At 46.6% G+C, this 21,281-nt stretch overlaps 1 protein-coding gene across 1 annotated transcript in view; it reads right to left on the bottom strand.

The window, feature by feature from the left end:
* COL4A6 (collagen type IV alpha 6 chain) overlaps positions 1-21,281 on the bottom strand; it is a 392,858-nt gene that overhangs the window by 23,740 nt on the left and 347,837 nt on the right. The window contains exons 15-27 of the mRNA XM_075538845.1: positions 21,224-21,277; positions 20,383-20,452; positions 18,771-18,881; positions 17,717-17,848; positions 16,565-16,669; positions 15,112-15,272; positions 13,982-14,161; positions 13,295-13,478; positions 5,887-5,958; positions 5,313-5,420; positions 3,472-3,693; positions 2,946-3,107; positions 783-953 (exon numbers count right to left, since the gene is read on the bottom strand). Coding sequence (XP_075394960.1) covers positions 783-953; positions 2,946-3,107; positions 3,472-3,693; positions 5,313-5,420; positions 5,887-5,958; positions 13,295-13,478; positions 13,982-14,161; positions 15,112-15,272; positions 16,565-16,669; positions 17,717-17,848; positions 18,771-18,881; positions 20,383-20,452; positions 21,224-21,277 — 1,732 coding nt within the window. The remainder of the gene's footprint in view (positions 1-782; positions 954-2,945; positions 3,108-3,471; positions 3,694-5,312; positions 5,421-5,886; positions 5,959-13,294; positions 13,479-13,981; positions 14,162-15,111; positions 15,273-16,564; positions 16,670-17,716; positions 17,849-18,770; positions 18,882-20,382; positions 20,453-21,223; positions 21,278-21,281) is intronic.

Genomic DNA, 21,281 nt, shown 5'->3' with positions numbered 1-21,281 from the left:
AGTCATGAATACACTGGTTACTACTTTGCTGCTCATGGCATTAAGCAACACAAGAGGTGGGCACCTATGGTTAAAAATCTGCCAAGGGTAGAGCTCAGATGTGGCAAGGGACAAAAAAAAAAAAAAAAAAAGGAGGGGGCCGGGCACGCCAGGAAACAGAGTTCAAATCCCTGGCTCAGTGGCCAACCAGCTATCTGCCCTTGGATCATTTTCCCCTGTGTGAAATAGAGACACCGCTTGGCTCACCTCTGCTGGGTCTCAGAGCAATCACAGGAAGTGAGAGCTTCATGCAAGATAGAGGTTGTGCACGTGAGTAAACCCAGCATGGCTGTGTCTGTCCTGGGCTTTAGTGACCATGAGATCCAGCCCAGTGTTGTGCCCAGCAGGCACTGAAGGTAAGTCAGCCTGGCTAAGGGGGTCCTTTTTGAGCACTCGGATACACACACACACAAAACTCCCTGTCATGCCAACTTATAGGGTCCCTAGAGGAGAGGGCCAAACTGTGCCTGTGAATGTCTGAGACTCTAACTCTTCATGGGAGTAGAAAGCTCCATCTTTTTCCCAGTGGAGCATCTGGTGGTTTCCCAGTGCACCACCTACTATGCCACCGGGTGCTCTTTAGCTCGTTTTAGCTCATAAAATTGCTCACAGGATCCCTGCTTATCTCAAGCCTGCCCCCCACCCTGTACCCTCTTTCCCCCCAGCAGTGTGAAGGGAGCATCTGGGCAGCTGGCATGCACCCTGTGAGCAGCTATGGGTGCTTCGGTGACCACTTCACTTACCCTTTGAGCCGGGGAGGCCTGGCAACCCTGTTTCCCCTGGCAAGCCTGTGCTCCCCAGGAAGCCTACTTTTCCTTGAGATCCAGGAAGGCCTTTGATCCCAAGCAGACCTCTCTTTCCAGTTGGTCCCAGGGGACCTGCCTCGCCTCTGGAGCCTTTCTTCCCAGGATACCCTGAAGGAGCATCAGAGAGAACACACACACGCGCGGCAGCTGTCAAGTGAGGCTCTGGCCCCATCCCATGACTTCTGCTCAAGTTGGCTTGTAGGTCCTTTAACCTTGGCATATGAAGGATACTAACCAGCAGAGTTCGCTGAAACATTAGCACCCATGCTCCCCCCCCCCACCCGCTCTGCAGGGAGCACAACACCAATGGCTACTCCCTTCAGAGTGAGACCGTAACTGGCAGGGAGAGCACACCACTTGGGATCCCATAGTCTTCATCCTCTAGGAATGTGCTTCACCCTGTTGCGCAGCCTTTGAATGGAGCTCTGCCAAGCCAGGGTGGCGATGGAGGTCCCATTTCCTGATCTCCCTGTTCGAATCCTCCCACAATGGCTGCTTCCTGAGCCCATGGTGGAGGAGAGGTGAAAGCTGAGCTGTTATTTCCACCTCCCAGGGAGCCCAGGTTACAGGGCTGCCCTTTTAATCCCTCATGCACACAGTTAATCATCCAGTTCTTTGGTATTAAGGTTGAAAGACCCCCTAGTGCCAAATACTGTAGAAATCCCCAAGACCCATTTGGTCCCCTAGGTATTCAGAGACTTTAACTTCCTGAGCTGCTGCCAAAGTGGAATGTTCAGTTACAAAGCGAGGAAATTTAAAAAAACTAAACTAAACAACCCCCCTTCCCAACCCAAAGAATTAATTCAGTGATGACAGAAGTATTGGGGCCCCTAAGGGCCTCAATGAATGGATTGCGAAGGATTGAAAAACATCAAGTAGCTGCGAGCCCCAGGATTTGAAGAGAAAGCTGTGAAGAGGGGACTGATGTAAGGAAAGCAAATTTCAACGGCAGCCAATTCCACAGCGGCATGCATTCCGAGATCCGTGGCTAGAATGCAAAGTTAGCATGTAGCGGTAGATAGTGCCCTCAGCAGCGAAGCTGGGGAGAGTGGGAGTTGGCAAGCCTGTGGGCTGTGTCATCTCCCCTGGACAGCCTATGGGAAGAGCCCAGAAAACCGAGGACAAAGGGGAGACAAGGGATCTTAGTGGCTCTGCGAGTAACTCATTTTCCGGAATGTTTGTGAGAAGCGAGAAAGGGCAGCTTTCATTACACGTTCTTTGGGCATGTTACCAAGGAGGGACCTGTCGCTGGAGAAGGACATCATGCTTGGGAAAGTAGGAGGGGGGGGCAGAAAAAGAGGAAGGTCCTCAAGGAGGTGGATTGACACAGGAGCTTAAGGTAGCGTAGGGCTGGGCGGTGTTTTGTTCTGTTGTACACAGGGTGGCTATGAGTCGAAACTGGCTTGATAGCACCTACTATCAACCATCACTTGGCCAGGAGTAAGGGAAGGGAGGGTAATGTAGGCAATGACGTGAGAAAAAGGCAAGCTTTGAACATTAAGCTGGAATCAGGGGGTGGTAGGCGCCGCTACTGGAAGCCATGTTGGCTAGGGATGCTCAGGATGGCCCCATTCTTCCTCTTCCACCAATCCAAAGCTGGCTCTTCGCAGCCTGCTGAAGACAACAGTGACTGGGCTAGATGGGAACAGGCAGCCTCATCTTTCTCCCACCGAGTGGCTGGTGGGTTTGAACCAGGACCATGCATGCGATGAGCGGCCCCAACACCTAACTGACTGTGATACCGACATCCAAAGCCAACGAGCTGCCATCAACCCCACGTGCCAGAGTAGAACTGCGTTCTGCTCCGTGGGGTTTGTAATGGCTGTGCTTTTCAGAAGCAGGTGGCCGGCGATGTCTCCCAAGGCATTCATTGCTGGGTGGGTCGGAAAGACCAACTTTTCCAGGAGTTGAACTGCTTCTGCCACCTGGGGATGTCTTATGGGAGATGGGGTGGAGTCTGTTGTGGGAGCTACACTGCAGTAGTTGGCTCTGCTTGGCCCTACAAGGGTGACTTGAAACGTGAGATTAGGAAAGTCAGGTGTCATGTCCATGCTGTGCAGGTGAAGTGTCAAGCTGAGGCTCCTCCTCCAAAGGACCTACCTTCCAAGCCAGGAAAGCCTGCTGTTCCTGGGAGACCAGGTTTCCCCTTGATGCCAGACATGCCATCAGGCCCTGGAGGGCCTGCCTGGCCCCTGTGTCCTGGGGTGCCAGGGCTGCCCCGCTCACCTTTGGTGCCCAACAAGCCAGACTTCCCAAGCAAACCTAGTGAAAGGAAAGGGCAGAGGATCACAGCCTAGACTGGCAGCAGGGACTGATCACCAGACCAACTCGCTGTCACCATTCCCTCAGCTCCGTCCTGGGTAGTCCGGAGACTTTGCAAGAACTCATGGTCGCTGCTGGCATGCTGAAGAAAGAACCGTAAATTTGAGCCATGTACAGAAATAAAAACAACAAACAAAACGAAGGCCAGGAAAAAATGGTAATTCCTTTTAATCCCTTAAGCAATTCAGCACCCCCACCCCACCCCACCCCCCAGCCCCAAAGCGAAGCCTCCATTGAGGCAAGTGGTGAGTATTGCCTGAAAGTTACTGAAAGGTTTTTCTGTAGCTTATGAGAAAAGAATCACCCTTGGGTCCTGGAGGGCCAGAATCTCCAGGAAATCCCTCGTCGCCTGGCAGCCCTTGGAGGCCAGGATTTCCTGGAGCACCGGCTGCAGGACCCAAGATGTCACCAGGGGCTCCTTTGGGGCCAGGTAAACCTGGACTGCCAGGTTTACCCGGTGAGCCATCTTTTCCAGGTAACCCATAGAAGCCAGGAAAGCCCTTCTCCCCACGAGGTCCAGGAAATCCTAAAAGTCAAGAGGAGAAAATTAAAAAAGGATCCCGACAGTAAAAAGCCATCCAACTAAGAAACACTCACTGCCGACTCCTAGTGACCCAGGGCAGGGGAGAAGGGCACAGTGTTCCGGTTTCCGGGACTGGAACTCTTGACGGGAGAGTAGAAAGCCCCGTCTTCTCCTGCAGAGCGGCTGGCTGGTGCTTTCTAACTGCGGCCGCCCAATATGTAACCACTATGCCACCAGAATGCCCTTCGAAAATCCAAAGGGCAGTGTTTGCGAGGACTGAACTATGGAATTGTATGATATGTAAATTATTTCACTAAAACAGTAATTAAAAAAAACAAACGCAGCATTTCCCCAAGGACAAAGTTTGGGGGTGGGGGGGGGCGCTCAGGTGGTTAGGAAAGGAGGAGAATTGGACACAGGGAACACGGGGAAGGGTCACGGGGTGAAGGGGACACAGGATAAGTGGGAACACATTGAGGGGATTGCAGTGGATGAGTTGAAACAAAATGGGCATTCAATGTAAAACAGACCATGGTTTGAAGCCACTGTATCCATCCATCTTGTCAAAGGTCGTCCTCTTTTTTGCTGCCCCTTCATTTTACCAAGCCTAATGGCCTTCTCCAGGGACTGGTCTCTCCTGACAACACATCGAAAGAACTGGAGACGATGTCTTGTCATCTTGGCTTCTAAGGTGCATTCTGGCTGGGCTTCTTCCAAGACACACTTGTTGGTTCTTTTGGCAGTTCATGATGATTTCAAGAGTCTCCAGCACCATAATTCAAATGCATTGATTCTCCTTCTGTCTTCCTTATTCAACGTCCAACTTTCATATGCATGACACAATTGACATTACTATGGCTTGGGTAGGGTGTACCTTATTCCTCAAAGTAACAGCCATGCTGATTTATTCAATGCAAAGCGTCATTTGGTCTTTTGACTACTTCCTCCACGAGCATTGATTGTGGAACCAAGCAAGATGAAATCCTTGACGATTGCAATTTTTTCTCCATTTATCATGAAGTTACCTACTGGTCCAGTTGTAAGGATACACACACAGGCATATTAACAATGTGTATCACTTCTTTGAAGATCAGGAATCTCAGGGCCTAGAGGACTAATCCTGAGGCAAGGATTGCACCATGTGACCTGGAGAAGCTTCCCTTTCAGTGAGGCCTGGCCCTTGGCCAAAGCTCAGCCACATGCTCTTGGTGCTCCCGCAGGTGAGGGAGAGCACAGACAACATCCTAGACCTCATGACAAGTGTTCCATTCCCTTCTGGATGTACTTGTTCCCTGCTGGGAACGATGGCACCAGAACACTCCAAGATGAGCCCACGCAGTCGAAACCTTGTGGTTCTTCAATGTTATCAGAATCCCCTGGGGTGTGGGTGCCAAGAAGTTGCATTTCTAACATGTTAACGGTTACTGCTAAAGCTCCTGGCCCAGGTGCCACTCTTTGTTGTTCTAGGGGTTCCAAGGGATGTCTTGCCTGGGCATGAAATCAAACCTTCCCACGCCCACCACAGCCAAACTTACCTTCCTGTCCCTGGTGGAGAACTACCACAACCCAAACACACATTCACACAAATGGGGAAGCAGGCCAGGAGAAGCTACTTTTCTTACCTGGCAATTCAGGGAGGTAAACACCTCCACGAATTCCTTGCTCGCCTTTAGTTCCACGAAATCCTGGCTGGCCAGGAATCCCAGGGTAGCCCTGGGCTCCTTTTGGGCCTGGAAACCCAAACACAAAGTAGTGAGGAGAAAAGAATTCTAGTCTGACTCGAAGGACATCTTATATTCATTCGGTCAAGGCTATGAGTCCCATGGAGGGCCTCTCTTTTCCTCACCTCCCTCATTTGCCCTTTCCTGCAGCAACCCAATCGCCTCCATCCCGCAAGGCTCCCTCTCAGAAGGCATACACTGACAAAATCACACCCACCGACATCGAGTAGATTCCGACTCCTCACAGCCCTCAAGGACAGACACTAACTCTTCACAGGAGACAAAAGCCTCATCTTTCTCCCATGGAGTGGCTGGTGGATTCAAACTACTGAGCTTCTACTTAGCAACCCAACATGTAACCTACTACACCACCAAAGCTCAGAAGGAACGTGCATTTCCCAGTACTCCTGAGCTGGACTCTGTCCACAATCCTTGACAGTTCTGCTCAGGGGCTTTCTCTGGCCCCATCAAGTACCTGGGAATCCGGGAGATCCTGGATGGCCTGATGGACCAAAAGGCCCGGTGATGATGCATGGTAATGTTAGTCCTGTAAGAGGTAAGATGGGAACATCTGGTCAATCCACTGAGTCCAGAGAAACTTCCTCCTAACAGCCTCCTTTACTCTCCTCCCCTGCTACTTTCTGGAAAGACCACATTCTTTTCTCACTGAGGAGCGGGCAGCCCTAACAAGGTTTTCTACAGGTAGCCTAGGCAGGAACAACAGCCAATGGCAACTGTCCTTCTCAGCTTGCCCTCAACCAGAGCCTCTCCCTAGGGTAGGGCTTGAGGTTAGCCACACTGCTCTCTCATACCTACTTCAGTGTTGGAAGTCAAGACCCCTTGGGTTCGCCTGTCTGCCCTTTTCTTGGAATAAATGAGGTTTTCCTCAAACTACTGGGGTGTTTTTCTTGACAGCTCCTGTCAGATCTATGGAGACTTATTTAATGCCATTTGTTGGATGAACCTGTACCAGGAGAACACTGAAGACAAACCAAGACTCCCCCTTCAGCAACCCATTTGAAACTGTCAACTGTATTACTCAAGGAGAAGGAGCAGGCACTTTCAAGAGTCCCGACTCCCGGAGTCTAGTCTTTGCCTAGCCCACCTCTGGGCAAATTCTTTCTTGCTCCTTCATAATGCAAATACAAAGAGTCTATAAGATCACAGAGGGGCGGCTTAATAAAATACTGGGAACAAATTGTTTGTCGGCTCCCTCAAGTGCCATTTACAAACAATTGCCTTGCTAATTAAAATTAAGTCTTGCCCTATTCATTAAAACAATCCCCTAGGGTTGCTTTATGCCCTGGAGCCAACAGTTCTCATGTGCTATAATAGCTTGTGCGTGCACTTCAATCACAAATTACATTTCTCAATGCTCCGCATACGGACTATGATTCAAACGACTGACTCCAGTGCCTGGCACTTTCCTGCCACTGTCACTACTCTTTGCAAATAGAAAGACCTGATGCCATCTGTAGCCGACTCATTCAATGCCTGCGTCACTACAGGCAACGGAACTGTAGAACGTGATTGTTATGAGGATGATCCCTTCCCTCATATCCTGCTCCTGCTCCTAAGTAGCCGTGTGGGTAACATATTACATCTCTCTTAACTTCAAGTGTAAAATGGGAACTTCTTACCTTATCGTGTGTGTGTGTTACCCAAAATGAGTGCTAAATAGCATTTGCACTGTGCCTGGCACTCATGCCAATGCTCAATGAATACTGGTTCTTCTTAGCCTACTTCAAGGGAAGACTTCACACGAGCTAGTGCAAGGCTATTCCCTAATTTCTAACTCTTCTGGTTACAGATCTGTATTGCACTGAAAATTGAGCTACCAAGGGTGAGATCAGATCCAGGCCTGAAGGGTGACTAAGGATCATTATCTTGGAGTTCCACCAGTCTATCAGATGAGTACAGCTGGTCTCCACAGTTTTCTCCCTCTCTCTCCAGGACCTACTAATGTAGCGGTTCTCAACTTTCCTAATGCCGCAACCCTGTAGTCCATTTCCTCATGTGGTGGTGACCCCCCCCCCAACCATAAATTTTGTTGATGCTACTTCATAACTGTAATTTTGCTAGTGTTATGAATCGGGTGACCCCTGTGAAAGGGTCACTACCCACAGGTGTAGAACCACTGCTTTAGAGGATGTGGCTACTGACAGGCATTCTGGGATGCTTCTGTGACAAGAAAAGATGAGTCGAAACTCCTAAGTCCAAAACCAAAGACTGCCATCGAATCAATGCCAACTCATAAGTGACCCTGTAGGACAGGGTGGAGCTGGCCCTGTGAGCTTCCCAGATTGTAACAGTTTATGGGAGTAAAAAGCCCATATTTCCCCCACAGAGCAGATGGTGGTTTAGAACTGCCGACCTTACAGTTAGCAGGCCAATGCATAAATACTAGGCCACCAGGGCTTCTGTAGTAGAAACTAGAAGGAATAAAATACATGCTACTCTTCGTAAGTTTGTTGCAGGCCAGTCCTGTATACCACACCAAAAATGTGCATTTGTAAGCAGAGGGTCAAAATGGAAAAAAGTGGGGGGGGACCTTCAGGACACACTGTTATTTGGCTCTTTTTACATCCCTTCCACCCACATTGTGTTTTGGTCCTGCCAGAATCCACCCAAATGCTGTGGCAGTGGATTCTGACTCCCGGTGACCCTACAGGACAGAGTCGAACTGCTCTCTCTGATTTCTATAAGTCTTTGTGGGAGTAGACACTCTCATCATTCTCCCAGGGAGCAGCTGGTGAATTTGAACTCCCAAGTACGGTTGGTTGGCTTAACCCAATACTTAACACACGACACCATGAGGGCTTCTAGAAATGCTACCAATAACTCAATTATTCAGAATTCCGCTTTGCTTGACTGCCAGTAATGCAAAACATCCAACTGCGCGATAAGAAGGTCTTTGGTTATGAAGATTCTGACATCGCACTTGGCTCTGGATCCCACAACGGAAGGTGAGACATGTGGGTTTGTTCAGATACCTCCCAACAAGACTTACGGTCCCAGTGAGGTGGGGGAAAATGAAGTTGCTTAAAGGTCAAGAGCAGCCAAGCCGGTAAGTAACATGCAGGGTGAAGACAATCGGCCAAGCTCACAGGCTGCATGCCTACTCCTTTCCAGCACTCCTCCCTCCCAAAAGTGTGTACGGGGCAGGCAGTATCAGTGATAGCCTTTGCCCTGCCAGCTCAGGATCACTCCTCCCTAACCCGGGCTTCCGGTGTGTTGCCCTGGCCATTGTGAGTGTGGGACACAAAAGTGCGCCCAAAGGCTGGAGAGTTGCCACACAGGTATCTGAGAACCTTTAGCCCGAGCTGGCTCTCACCTCCCTCTGTGACTCCGCCTCCTTTACCAAGTTTCTCCCTGCCACTGCAGCAGCAGTCACCTAGACCAAGGCAGCAGAGGAGACGATTAAAGCAGGGCAGAAGTTCCTGGAGGCTCTTGGACCCACATAGGCCCATCAGGCAAATTCTCTCTGTCTGGAATGAATAGAGAGGGCTGACACTGGCACAAGGTCAAGCACGCAGTGACTGCTTCAGTAATAACCAGGATGATTGATTATGACCAGCATCTGGAGCAAACTACTTTGGAAACAGCCACTTGTCTTGCTGTCCAGGGTCGGTAATATTTCACAAGGCGTGGTGGAAAGGCTGCTGCTGATTCTATTTCCTTCCTTGGCACTGCAGCTGTCCACGCCTGGGCCACTGGTGGTTTGTGTGGGGACACTCAGGTAAAGCATCGCCATTTTTCATGGTAATGATGGCAATGCAAATGTCTGGGGCCCACCGGTTGTTATTATTGTGTGGAGAGAAAGCTAGATGGGAGGTAGAACATGGGGCGGCAGTTTACGTAGCGGGAAAGCTCATGCTTTTAATGAAAATATTCTTTGTTAATCTAAGGTACCGCACAAGGCATCTCCCAGACTTTAGCTAACAATGTCACTATAATCCTGAGAACCTTGTGCCCAAAGATGAGTGAAGTTCAGGGTCCCAGGAGCTCCCTTCTAGGAACTGAGCCTGTTTTCAAGGAGTCAGAAGTAGTGCTATCGTCCAGAAGATGGAGGGAAGGTGTGCGTTTATAGGTCCACCATTTGTCAGATTGTTGTACTTGTGGTGGCTTGTGTGTTGCTGTGATGTCAGACGCTATGTTCTTCTGCTATTTTCAATACCAGCAGGGTCACCTAAGGGGAACAGGTTTCAGAGGAGCTCCCAGGCTAAGGACAGACTACAAAGAAGGAAGAGGTTGTTCACTTCTGAGTGATTGTGAACAGCAGCAGAACATTCTCAGATAAAGTGCCAGCAGATGAGCTTCTCAGCTTGGAAAACACTCAAAATACGACTGAGCAAGAGTTGCCTTCTCACAGTAGCGTCTACTAGAACGACATGATTGGCATAAACCTTTGGGGAACTTCATTTGCTGATGGGACATGGCTCATAGTGGGAAGAGATGGCCTGCAAACATCGATCAATAATTGGAACGTGGAAGGCATTAAGTCTGAATGTAGGAACATTAGAAAGTAAAAAACAAAATGGTATACATAAAGAGCAAACCCCCAGGTATTAGTTAGCTGAAATGGCCTGGTAGTGGCCATTTTGAACTAGACTATGCTGGGAATGACAGATTCAAGAGCATTGGAGTTGAATTCATTGTGGAACAGAACATTTCAAGCTCTATCTTGAAGTTCAATGCCATCTGTGATAGGAAAATATCTGAATACACACAAGAAAATCCCGTTAATGCAATGCTACTCAAATGTATACATCACCAACGAGGACTCACAAACTTCCTGCCTCTGAGTCAATTCTGATCCCCAGAGACCCTGTAAGACAGGTTGGAAGCACCCCCGTGGGTTTCCAAGACCCTAACCCTTTACTGGAGTAGAAAGCCTCTTTCTCCTCTGGAGCAGCTGATTGTTTAAACTGCTGACCTAGAGGGTAGCCGCCCAATGTGTAACCCACTACACTGCCAGGACTCCTTATGATGATGAAATAGAAGATTTCTATCAACTTCTTCAATCTGAAATTGATTTTAAAAATGTCATACAAATACATTGATAATTACGGGTGATTACAATGGAAAAGTTAGAAACATCGAAGGAACCAAAACAACAACAAGAAACTCCCTGCCATTGAGTCGATGCTGACTCAAAGCCACTCCATAGCACGGAGAAGAGCTGTCCCTGGGAGTTCCTGAGACAGTGACTCCTTACAGGAGTAGAAAACCCCATCTTTCTCGTGAGGACATCTTTCTCCCAAGGCGTGGCTGGAGCTTTAGAGCTGCTGACCTTACAGTTAGCAGCCCAAGGCATTAACACTACTCCAGCAGGGCTCCTAGAATAAGGGGCCATAGTTGAAAAATATGGCCTTGGTGATAGACATGGTGGAGATGGCATGAAAAAATTTTCCGAGACCAATGACTTCTTAATTGCAAAAACCTTTCAATATAAAGGGTCACTCTACAGGTGGATCTCACCAGATGGTAGACATGACAATCAAATTGACTATATCTTTGGGGAGTGATGATGGAGAAGCTCTATATTATTAGCCAAAATGAGGCTCAGTGCTGCCTGTGGATCAGGTCATCTATTGCTCCTATGTAAGTTCAGGTTGAAGTCAAAGAAAATTAAAGCAATTCTACAAGAGCCCAGTAGATTCCACTTGAATTCTGAGACCATCTCAAGAACAGCTTGACTTCTTGAACACTAATGACAGAAGAGCCGGTGAACTGTGGGATGTCATCAAGAACATCATACATGAAGAAAACAAGAGTTCATTAGAAAGACAAGACATAAATAAAAAATCAAATGGATGCCAGAAGAGATTCTGAATCTTGCTTTTGATCATGGAATAGCTAAAGCAAATGGAAGAAAGAAGGGTGTAAAATAACTGAACCGAAAATGTCAAAGGGCAGCCCGAGAAGGCAAACCAAAGTATTGTAATGGAACGTGCAAAGGCAAAGAGCTATGTATCAATCTGAAAGTACTGAACATTCAAGTTTCAATATGAAAGATTCTATGGGCAAAACATTGAATGATGCAGGAAGCATGCTTCATGGTTGCATCGTTGGTTTTTGTGATGCATAGTTTCCCATCGTGTGTATGCAGCAACGGTTTTCATTATTTATTTTTGTTACCTTGACTGATCATCATTCCAAATCTATGTCAGTGACACTGGTCCTACAGAAAATCCTGCCACTTTGACACATTTGTTCCTATCCTGCCTGTAAATCTGATAATATTTTTCTGTTTGGTGAAAAAGAAAGGGAACCACATATCTGGAAGGTTTACCAGGAATAAAAAAGAAGATGGATAATAATACACAGAGTCACTGTACCACAAAGGACTGGTTGGCATTTGTTCATATAAAGAGGTAGCATGTGACCAAGAGTCGATAATAGAAAAGAGAAGACCAAGCTGCACTGAAGGCATTAGGCAAAATCAAGGCTCCAGAAATTGATGGAATACTCACTGGAATGTTTCAACAAGCTAATGAAACACTGGAAGCACTCACTCCTCTATGCCGAGAAATTGGGGAGATGGATACCTGACCAACTGCCTTGAAGAGATTCATATTGTGCCCATTCCAAAGTAAGGCAACAGACTTTGGAAATTACAGAATAATATCATTGATATCACATGCAAGTAAAATTTTGTTGAAGATAGCTCAACAGCAGTTGCAGCAGTACATCAACTAAGGGCTATCATAAAGTTAAGCCCGATTCAGAAGAAGAGTTGGAACTAGGGATATCATTGCTGATGCCAGATGGGTGTTGGCTGAAAGCAGAGAATACCAGAAGATTCTTACTTGTGTTTTGTTTACCATGCAAAAACACTTGACTGGGTGGATCATAACTAACTATGGACAACTTGGAGAAGAATGGGAATTCCAGAAGACTTCCTGATGCTCATGTGAAACTTGGGCATGGATCATGAGGCAGCGTGTGAACAGAACAAGGGGATACTGTACGGTTTCAAATCAGGAACGGTGTGGATCAAGGTTGTATCCTTTTATCATACATTTTCAATCTGAGTGCTGAGCGGATCATCATAGAAGTCGGAGTATATAAACACTAGACACCAGGACTGGAAGAAATCCTATTAACAACCTCTGCTATGCAGTTGACACAACTTGCTTGCTGAAACTGGGGACTTGAAGTACCTGCTGATGAAGATCAAGGTCTGTAGCCTTTAGTGTGAATTGAAACCCAATATAAAGAAAACCACTCAATAGAGGAGTGGGCTTCACTCAATTAACGGGGAAATGGCACGAATAGTTGTGCTTGTTGTTTTAAGGAAGGTGAATCATTAGCGCAGCACCTTTATAATCCTTAAGCAGGACTATCTCATATTAGAAATCCCGAGATTCAAACAGAATAAGAAGTTATATGAAAGAGGAGATTAAAGTACCAAATGAGGTTAAACTAGACACAGCTACAGTCTTTTCCCATTCTGATATTTTGCCAGTTGAGAAAAGGTTCCTCTCTAATGGAATGATATGACTATCCAACCCAGAGGAAAGAGGGTTCAACTTCCCACCAAGTAGTTTCATGACGTTGATACTAAATATAGTATAGTTATCTACCTCCTTCTTGTAATTCTTTTAGTGACTATGAGTGTATAACTCCCCAAGACAGCCCACTATATTTTTATACTTCTCTATGAAGAACCTTACTAACAATAAAATGTATATTGTTCTATCCACAAAGCTTTCCTCAATACAATTATGATCTTTTGTCCACATGAAAACCTTGACAAAAATTCAAGTAGTTATTATTATCAGACACATAGCTTATGACATTTTATGTATTTGGGGTCATACTATATCTTACCAGGTGCCAGTTTTCGAAGCTCAAAAACTTTTAATTCTTTGACATACCTGGGAGTCCAGGAAGACCTTGTTTTCCCGGCAAGCCATCTATTCCTGGGTCTCCAGGGGGCCCGCGGAGTCCAGGAGCTCCTGGAAACCCAATTCCTGGAGGGCCAGGTGGACCATGATGACCTTTTTCTCCGGGGATTCCTGGAAACCCTCCGTCCCCAGGAAATCCTTGGTCAGAATCGCCCTAGACAAGAGACAAAAAAAACAGAATGAAAATCCGACTCGAGTCTCATCTGGAGAGTTTCTTAACATCCTTCTCTATCCTCCCTATCACTCCTTTGTATCAAGCAAGTTTGGTTAGTGCACAATGAGCCTTGTCATCATAGGGGATCTGATGATACAGAAGGTTCTAGATCTATAAGGAAGGCAACAGCACCAGGATAACAGCCACAGTTGAGATCACAGAAAGCAGCTGGATTATTTGCAGGGAACTGCCATGGTTAAGTGGAAACAGTTTAAGTGACATGGTTGATGGTTACTAGCATTTAGCAAATGAGATGATGTCCTAGGCTGAGACGATGATTCTCATGTTGCAGAAAGCACCCAGCAAAAAGCTTCCAGAGTGTCCAAGTGAATCCGTGGCAGAGGCCGGAAGAAGCGCTTTGGGGCTTTCTCTAGTCTGCCCTGTCTCATAACCACCAGAACTTCTAAATCAGGTGTGAGGATTTATGGGAATGATCAACTTACCGGAAGACCTGGTAGACCTGGTGCCCCTGGTACTCCGTCCTTGCCTGGGACTCCTGTTTGGCCTGGGGGTCCCTGGGGGCCATGGATACCCTGTTCCCCGGGCATCCCTGATCTCGTACTGAGAGTTGGTTCTCCCTTATCTCCTTTGTGGCCTGCAGGACCTAGAGCCCCAAATAAACCCTGACAAAGAGACAAAAGGGAAGAATCAGGAGCTACAGATATCTTAGAATTGTGGCATCTAATATCAGGTCTGACCCAAGACAGGTCCTTGGGTACATTCTAATATTGCTCTGGGTACTTTGTGAGGTTGCTGTGTAGTAAGCTGATTTTATGTCAACTTGAAGATGTATAAACGTGTAGTGGTAGAATCCAGCATGCCTCCTTGGGGGTGTGGCCTCCCCCATCTCTTTCCTTCCTGCTTACTGGGACTCTGCCACTGACACTGATAGCTGCCGGAGTCGGGGTCCTGCCATGTTTCCACCGACCTTGGATTCACACGACCCTGCACCCACTGGCCTGTGATTTTCCTGCATTCTGCGTCATTGCATGTGGCTGCGTGAGTCAAAAGAGGGACTTACGGACTAGTATCAGACTTATGGACTTAAATTGGACTGGGCGGGGATGCTTTCTTGATATATAATCACTTCTTGATAAAAAGCTTTGTCTTATACATATATGATGTCTTTGGATTTGTTTCTCAAGTTAACCTGTCTGAATATGGTTACTATCTTGGATTATAAATGCTTAGTTATCTACTGTATCCGTTCTAAATTGTGAAGTCTTTGAAGATAGGAATTTAGTTGCAATCACAGTTTTGTCTTTAGGGTTTATGTGTTAGGCAAATGTAAGTCATTTACAAAGTCTAAGGAACACTAATGGCCCAGATGGTTAAGCGTCACTCTGCTAACCAAATAAATTTTGTGGGATGAAGGAAAGGAGGGAGGGAGGGAATGTAGTTATGCTGAAGTTGAAAGGGATTTAAGATAACATCTAGATAAACCTTTCAAAAGCTAACACTTTGTTTTAGCCTTTTCTGTTTTTAATGTGCTTTAGAAAAGTAATCAGTAGGGAGTGAAGGGTACTTGAAAGCGCCTATTGCTCTCTCAGGGTCAAAGTTTGGCAAGACTCACTGGAGCCCCAGCTGGACCCTCGGCACCCAGGGAGCCTGCATCTCCTTTGATTCCCTTGAGACCTGGAAGACCTATGAAACCTGGTGGTCCAGGTAGGCCTGGTTCTCCAGGTGGTCCAGAGGTGGTGACACCACCATCACAGAAGCAAGCACCAGGGTCTCCTGGAAAGGGGGAAAAAAAAGACATCATTAAAAGCTCATGGGCAGCCATCTCAGTTGCAACTTTTAGCTTTTTCCCATCTAGAGGAAAGAAAAATGATGAAAATGGAAACACATAAGGAAACATTTGATCCAATGGACTCTAATGAACCACACAGATACCATTTCCATGAACCCAAGACCAGAAGAACTAGATGGTGCCCGACTACCACAGCCAACTGTCCTGAAAAGGATCACGGTAGAAGGTCCTAGATAGAGTGGGAGGAAAATATTTAACAGAACTCAAAATCATAAATGAGACCCGGCTTACTGGTCAACTAGAGACAGGTGGGGCTTTTTAGACTATGCCCCTTAGCCACCTTTCAGGCCTGGAACTGAATTTAGCCCTGAAGTAGACTAATCAACCATTTATGAAGAAAAGGATAGCATTTACCCAAAGACAAAGTTCAGTGGGTTAGGGAAGATGGACAAATGGAAACAGGAAACATTGCAATGGGGGAGTTGAAACAAAATGTGTACGAATGATTGAATGTAAAACTGAAGATATGCTCTGTATACCTTTACCCAATCAACAATAAAAAGTTGTGGTTTCTGTTTTTAAAAGGACATCATAAAACAAAGCAGGCCATCCTTCTCAGAGAAAAAGAGTCCTGATACTAGTGATCTCTAACTTGGACAGCTTACTCCATGGAAGGAATTAAAAGGGCGTCAGAGAACAAATTCAAATGAATGCGGTTCATTGTCCATCTAAGGATGGGTCTGCCCTTGATGGCAATTTCATTTGTCTGGGGTGGGGCCAGCCATCAGTGAGTCCAACATGTATCCAGAGTTGAGAACCACTGATCCACACTAAGGATCTGGAATCCAAACCATTCAAAGGTTCTTGTCACCTCAATGCCTTTGTGTACACAGAGGAGACAACTGCCGAAGCCACCGAGGAAGGGGACTCCAAAAAGCGCCCTTAAAGAAGTCAAGGGCCACCAGCCCCATAGGCCTGTGGTCTGGAACATGAGAACTGGGGATCACTTTGCCAACAAGGCTCCTGTTGGCAACAAGGCCTTGTTTGCCAACAAGGCTCCTACACCACCAAGGCTTAGCGTCGGTGTTGGGCGGTACAAGTACTTTATTTAAGCCTGTTTGATAAGTCCCCAAAATAGTATTGTAACAATCCTAGAGCTAATCCCCAATCAATATCCATGATTGATTTGCTCAGATTCCCAAGGTTTTTTGGGTTGCTTACAAAAACCCTTCTCTGAGGAGTTTGGGGAACAAGGAAACCCGAGGGGACAAATCACCTTTCCTTCCTTTGAGGCCTGATTTTCCTTTTGGACCTCTCTCTCCCCGGAGGCCAGGGAATCCTGGCTCTGCATTCTTTAGGGTCCCGGTCTCAAATATTGGACCTACAGGAAAAAGAAACAAAAAAGCCTAGCATCTTACACACTCTTGATGGCTGGCTCAGGCAACTCAGCACAGCAGCTCAGCCCCCAGGCCTGGTGCGATGAGACCCAACAACTAACTAGAGAAGAGTCAACACCAGTCAAGACAAGGATCCTCCTAGAATTCTCTGTTGACTTAATTCATTTACTCTACTATTACTTACTCCCTCATGCTGACTTTGGTACAATGCTGACCATGTACTAGACACTGGGGATACAGGAATGAACAAGGAAAGGTCAATAACTCAACATTCTCATTAACAAGCCTAGAAACTTCCCTTAGGACAAAGAACAAATGGGTGCAGGCTGCAGTGGTAATGGGCATTTAGGTGACAAATAAACCTTGCTGGGGACGTTGCCAAGTCATCGATAACCAGTCTTTCTCCCAGACTCTAGAATTGCAGACTCAGGGAGAAGGACTAAGGACAACAAGCCCTGTGCCTGCCTCTTAGTCGCTACTTTCCACCTTGAGGATCCAGTCATAGCTTCTCCCTTCCCAGTTGACTCCATTAGAGCCCTGTGGACCCAGAGATGCTTCAAAGCACCAGCATGGTTTCTTTAGGAACTAAGAGACCTCAAACCTTTTTAGCCTATGGTTTCCTTTTCAGAAAACAAAACAAACTAACAAACAAAAGTAACTCAGTGACTCCTTGGCAATGAAAACCTTTGGTACTCTAGCCCATAATCCAGGATAAAGTGTAGGGATCTGCTTTTGCAGCCCCCCTCCTCCATCCCCTGGCGGTACCGCCCACTTTGGGAAAGCCTTGTCTAGAGGTTTAAGGAATGAAAATAAGAACAGAGGTCCACAGCATTCGGTAGGGTTTGGTCCTCACGGTGGCTCTAGCCTAGCCTATATGTGCCTGGATGGAGAGGCAGGGCTCTGACGCTGCCTATGTCCTGTGTCCCAGATTAGCTGTCTGATTTGTGAAATGTTTCCCTCTAAAGCATAACTATTCTGTAGTCTGGATCACACCCGAGTCTGAGCAGCGAGAGAGAGAAAAAACCACTTACCAGGTAATCCGGGTAAGCCTGGCAAACCAATTCTGCCTGGGAGGCCAGTTGTTCCAATGGTGGTACGGCCTGGATCACCACGGTTTCCTTTCTTGCCTGGAACACCCTGAGGACCCAGGAGGCCTGGGGCACCTAGATTGAGAAGCCCACACCAAAACGCTCATCATAACACCCTACTCTTGAGAAGCTCCACAGATGTGGAACTATGTTAAAAACTATTCCCCAGGGAAGACTTTAGGGGAGCATTTGCCCAGCTTTTGCATTTGAGTTAGAAGGGCCCTTAGGGGATCAACTAGCCAAACATCTTGGGAAATGGAAGAAAGAGGTGCATGGTCAGGTGGCACAGATTCTCCTCGTAGCAAACTTGCTTGGAAAACCTGGGTCTCTAGCATCCCCTTCTCAATTTTTTTTCCCACCTTGGTGCTGATGGCGGGAGGCAGCTATACCTCTTCCCAGTAGCTACTTTTAAGAGCACAGGTATGTAAAGAAGAAGCCCATCTCCAAGGAGCTTAGAAAATGGTGCCAATCCAAGTATCACTTGAGGCTTTAGGCCTGTATTATATCTGGAAACTACTGACCCTGGTGGGACTCCTTTATCTACTTGCTACTTGGGCATGTGGGTATGCATGCCCTAGGCTTATTGGTTTAAGGATCACCCAAAGGTGCCAGGAACCATTTAGCTCCAGAGCTAAAATATACATAGTCTTCATGCAAATTGTCCTATGACTTTTCTTTTTTAAGCATCAGCTAAGATGATGGCATACCCATAGAATAGGGACAGAACTCCATCAGCCCAACCTAGGCTGCCTTTGGTTGCTGCAAAGCCCCATGACCTGGGATTATGCCTTTAACTATCATTCATTTTTTACTCCAAAGAAAGTTACTCACCCAGCCCCCAGGCCTATACACATTATCTTTGGGCTGGCAGTGTGGAACCTAATGAGTAGAATCTATCTTTCCTTTCTTTGCCCAGGGGGCACCACCGAAGGGGATTCTGAACATTAGAGTTAATAAAGGAATATTTACGAGGGCATGGGGGATTGGCTTCATTCACCTGGTATTATTGCGGGGAGGCCATGGGTACCAGACAGGCCAGGAAAGCCCTGGATGCCTTCATCTCCTTTACGGCCGGGAAGGCCTGGAACACCTGGGTCTCCAGGATAGCCTGGCGGGGGGGGGGGGGGGGGGGAGCAGTAAACAAACTCAGAGGTGGTCTCTAAATGGTTCAAAGTGCCTAGGAAGAAATTCAGGTAGTTGCCCAAGAGTTAGAAGTACCTTTCCTGCCCTGTTCAGGTCTCCCAGATGCCAATGGCCTTAAATGATAAGCGACCTATCAGAATCAAGGCTCCACCAGTGTTCACAAATAATTTGACCAGGGCTTGGCTTCTATGGGAAGTGATGGCAAGTACTAGGAGAACTCTACTACTACTATTACTACTAATCAACTGTAAAGACTCCAAATGCCCACCATTTGGGCTAAGGTATCAATTTCTAATATTCATGGTTATACACATTGGTTTTTCTGAGAATGGAACATGGGAAACTTCTGCCAACCATTAATAATTCAGGTTGAAGGAAATGACAAGACAAGGATTGGGTTTAAGAGGATGAGAGGGAAGGGATAAGTTACTGACACCCAGGTGGAAGAAGCCTTATTGTAGATGCCGTTGGGCCAAGCAAAAAGTAACTGGAGTCACTGGGCATTTGGATATTTATGGAAGATTTGGGCACACATCAGATCTAGGATAAGGAAAGTTGATGACAAATGTCCTAAGGCTGTTAGTGTTCTTGAGATGTCAACCACTTAGGCCCTAGCCAAGGATAACCCCCCCCCCCTCCATTTCCCTTGAGATTGTCAAGCTTGAGCTCTCATAAGTTATCTACACGAGACCTTGAATGTCCCACCTATCAGGCTGAGGGGAGTCCATCTGGGGAAAAGATCAATTCTTCCCTGATTTCCCCACATCTGGGCCAAAGCAAAGGAGCCCAGGTGGTGTGACTGGTGATACACTGGGCTACTAACTGCAAGGCCAGCAGTTAAAATCTCCCAGCCCAACCAAGGGAGAAAGATGAGGCTGTCTGTTACTGTGAAATTTTGTAGCCTTGCAAAACCTAGGAATCTGATCTACTCTGTCCTATATGGCCGCTATGAGTCAGAACCAACGTGATGGCAGTGGAATTTTTGGGGTTTCTTTTGGAGGGCAAGGAAGACCTGAATCTTTGTCTTGGTGTACCCAGCACAACAATGGGATACTGGGTTTGGGCTCTCTTTCCCAGAGATGAGAGTGAGTGTCACTTTTCAGATAAAGGCCCATAACTCTTTCTTTGATGAGTTAGCATTTGGGTTCTAGAGGGTGTTGGGTTTAGCAAGTAATCCAATGGTTGACAAAATAGTCTCTTAACAATGACCAAAACTCAATGCTATTGAGTCAATGCCAACTCATGGAGACCCTATAGAACTGCCCCTGTGCGTTTACAAGACTTTAAATGCTTACAGGGGTAGAAAGCCCTGTTTATCTCTCTTGGAGTGGCTGGTGGTTTCAAACTGTTGACCTTTCGGATTGCAGCCCAACTTTTAACCACTGAATCACCACGGCTACTTTTAACAATTATAAAATTGCAATCCCTCATCATTTCTTCTACACTCAAATAAATGAAATGTGTACCTGAGATCACAACGCCATCCATATCAATGAGAGTATCTGGGCCTGGCAGGCCAATATCACCCTTGTTACCCTGAAAAGATTAAAGACATTAAAAACAAATATTTCTATGTCCTTGTTACTCAAGGTCTAGGGTACATCAATGTCAATCGCCAGGAAAATGAAAGGTTCCTTTTTTGGTAACTCTTGATTTCCCATGTCAACTAGCCTATAAGTTAATTTCCAAGTCCAATAAATATAATATGGAGGCAAGACAGGACAGACAAGAAGCCTGACACTCAATTACAAATCTGTCAAGGGCCAGAGATTCCAATTTTGCTTTGCAACCCTTCTAAAAGACAATGTTCTGCTGGCCCTGGAAAATCTATCACAGGTATAAACAATATGGATCCTCCCAGGAGGTGTTAATGGAGGGAGCCGAGGTTTGGCTTTTTTATTTGTTAACTCTCTGTAGCCCTGGAACTCTGTTCCTGTCACTGTAGGACAGTTGATGATGTCAACGGAGCTCTAATTCTCCCCAAAGGAGGACTTGGCTATCAAAACCGGATATGGTGGCATAGCAAAGGTGGGGTAGTAGGAGCTATCTGCCCCAAGAAATGTAAAAACAATAAAATAAAACATTCCAGAATTGTACACACTATCAGTCATATAACATTCTTCATCACACCAATGGGCTTACTCCCATCAGCCCCCAGCCCTTGGCCTGCCTTTGGGCAGGTGGTATGTATGGAATAGTCATCAGTTTTGTGTGTTCAAAGTAGGTTATGTGGGATTTCTTAAGCTAAGTGACATCTAATATGGTAATTCTTCACCACCCTGGATGTTCACTTCGCAGCATTGTTACCTTAATTCCTGGTAATCCACTTCTCCCAGGGAAACCTGAAGTTCCCTTTTTGCCCTGT

Source organism: Tenrec ecaudatus, chromosome X (assembly GCF_050624435.1).
Source record: "Tenrec ecaudatus isolate mTenEca1 chromosome X, mTenEca1.hap1, whole genome shotgun sequence".
Classification (NCBI taxonomy): Eukaryota; Metazoa; Chordata; class Mammalia; order Afrosoricida; family Tenrecidae; genus Tenrec; species Tenrec ecaudatus.
The sequence above is the reverse complement of the archived record's forward strand: the minus strand, read 5'-3'. Positions and strand labels throughout refer to the sequence as shown.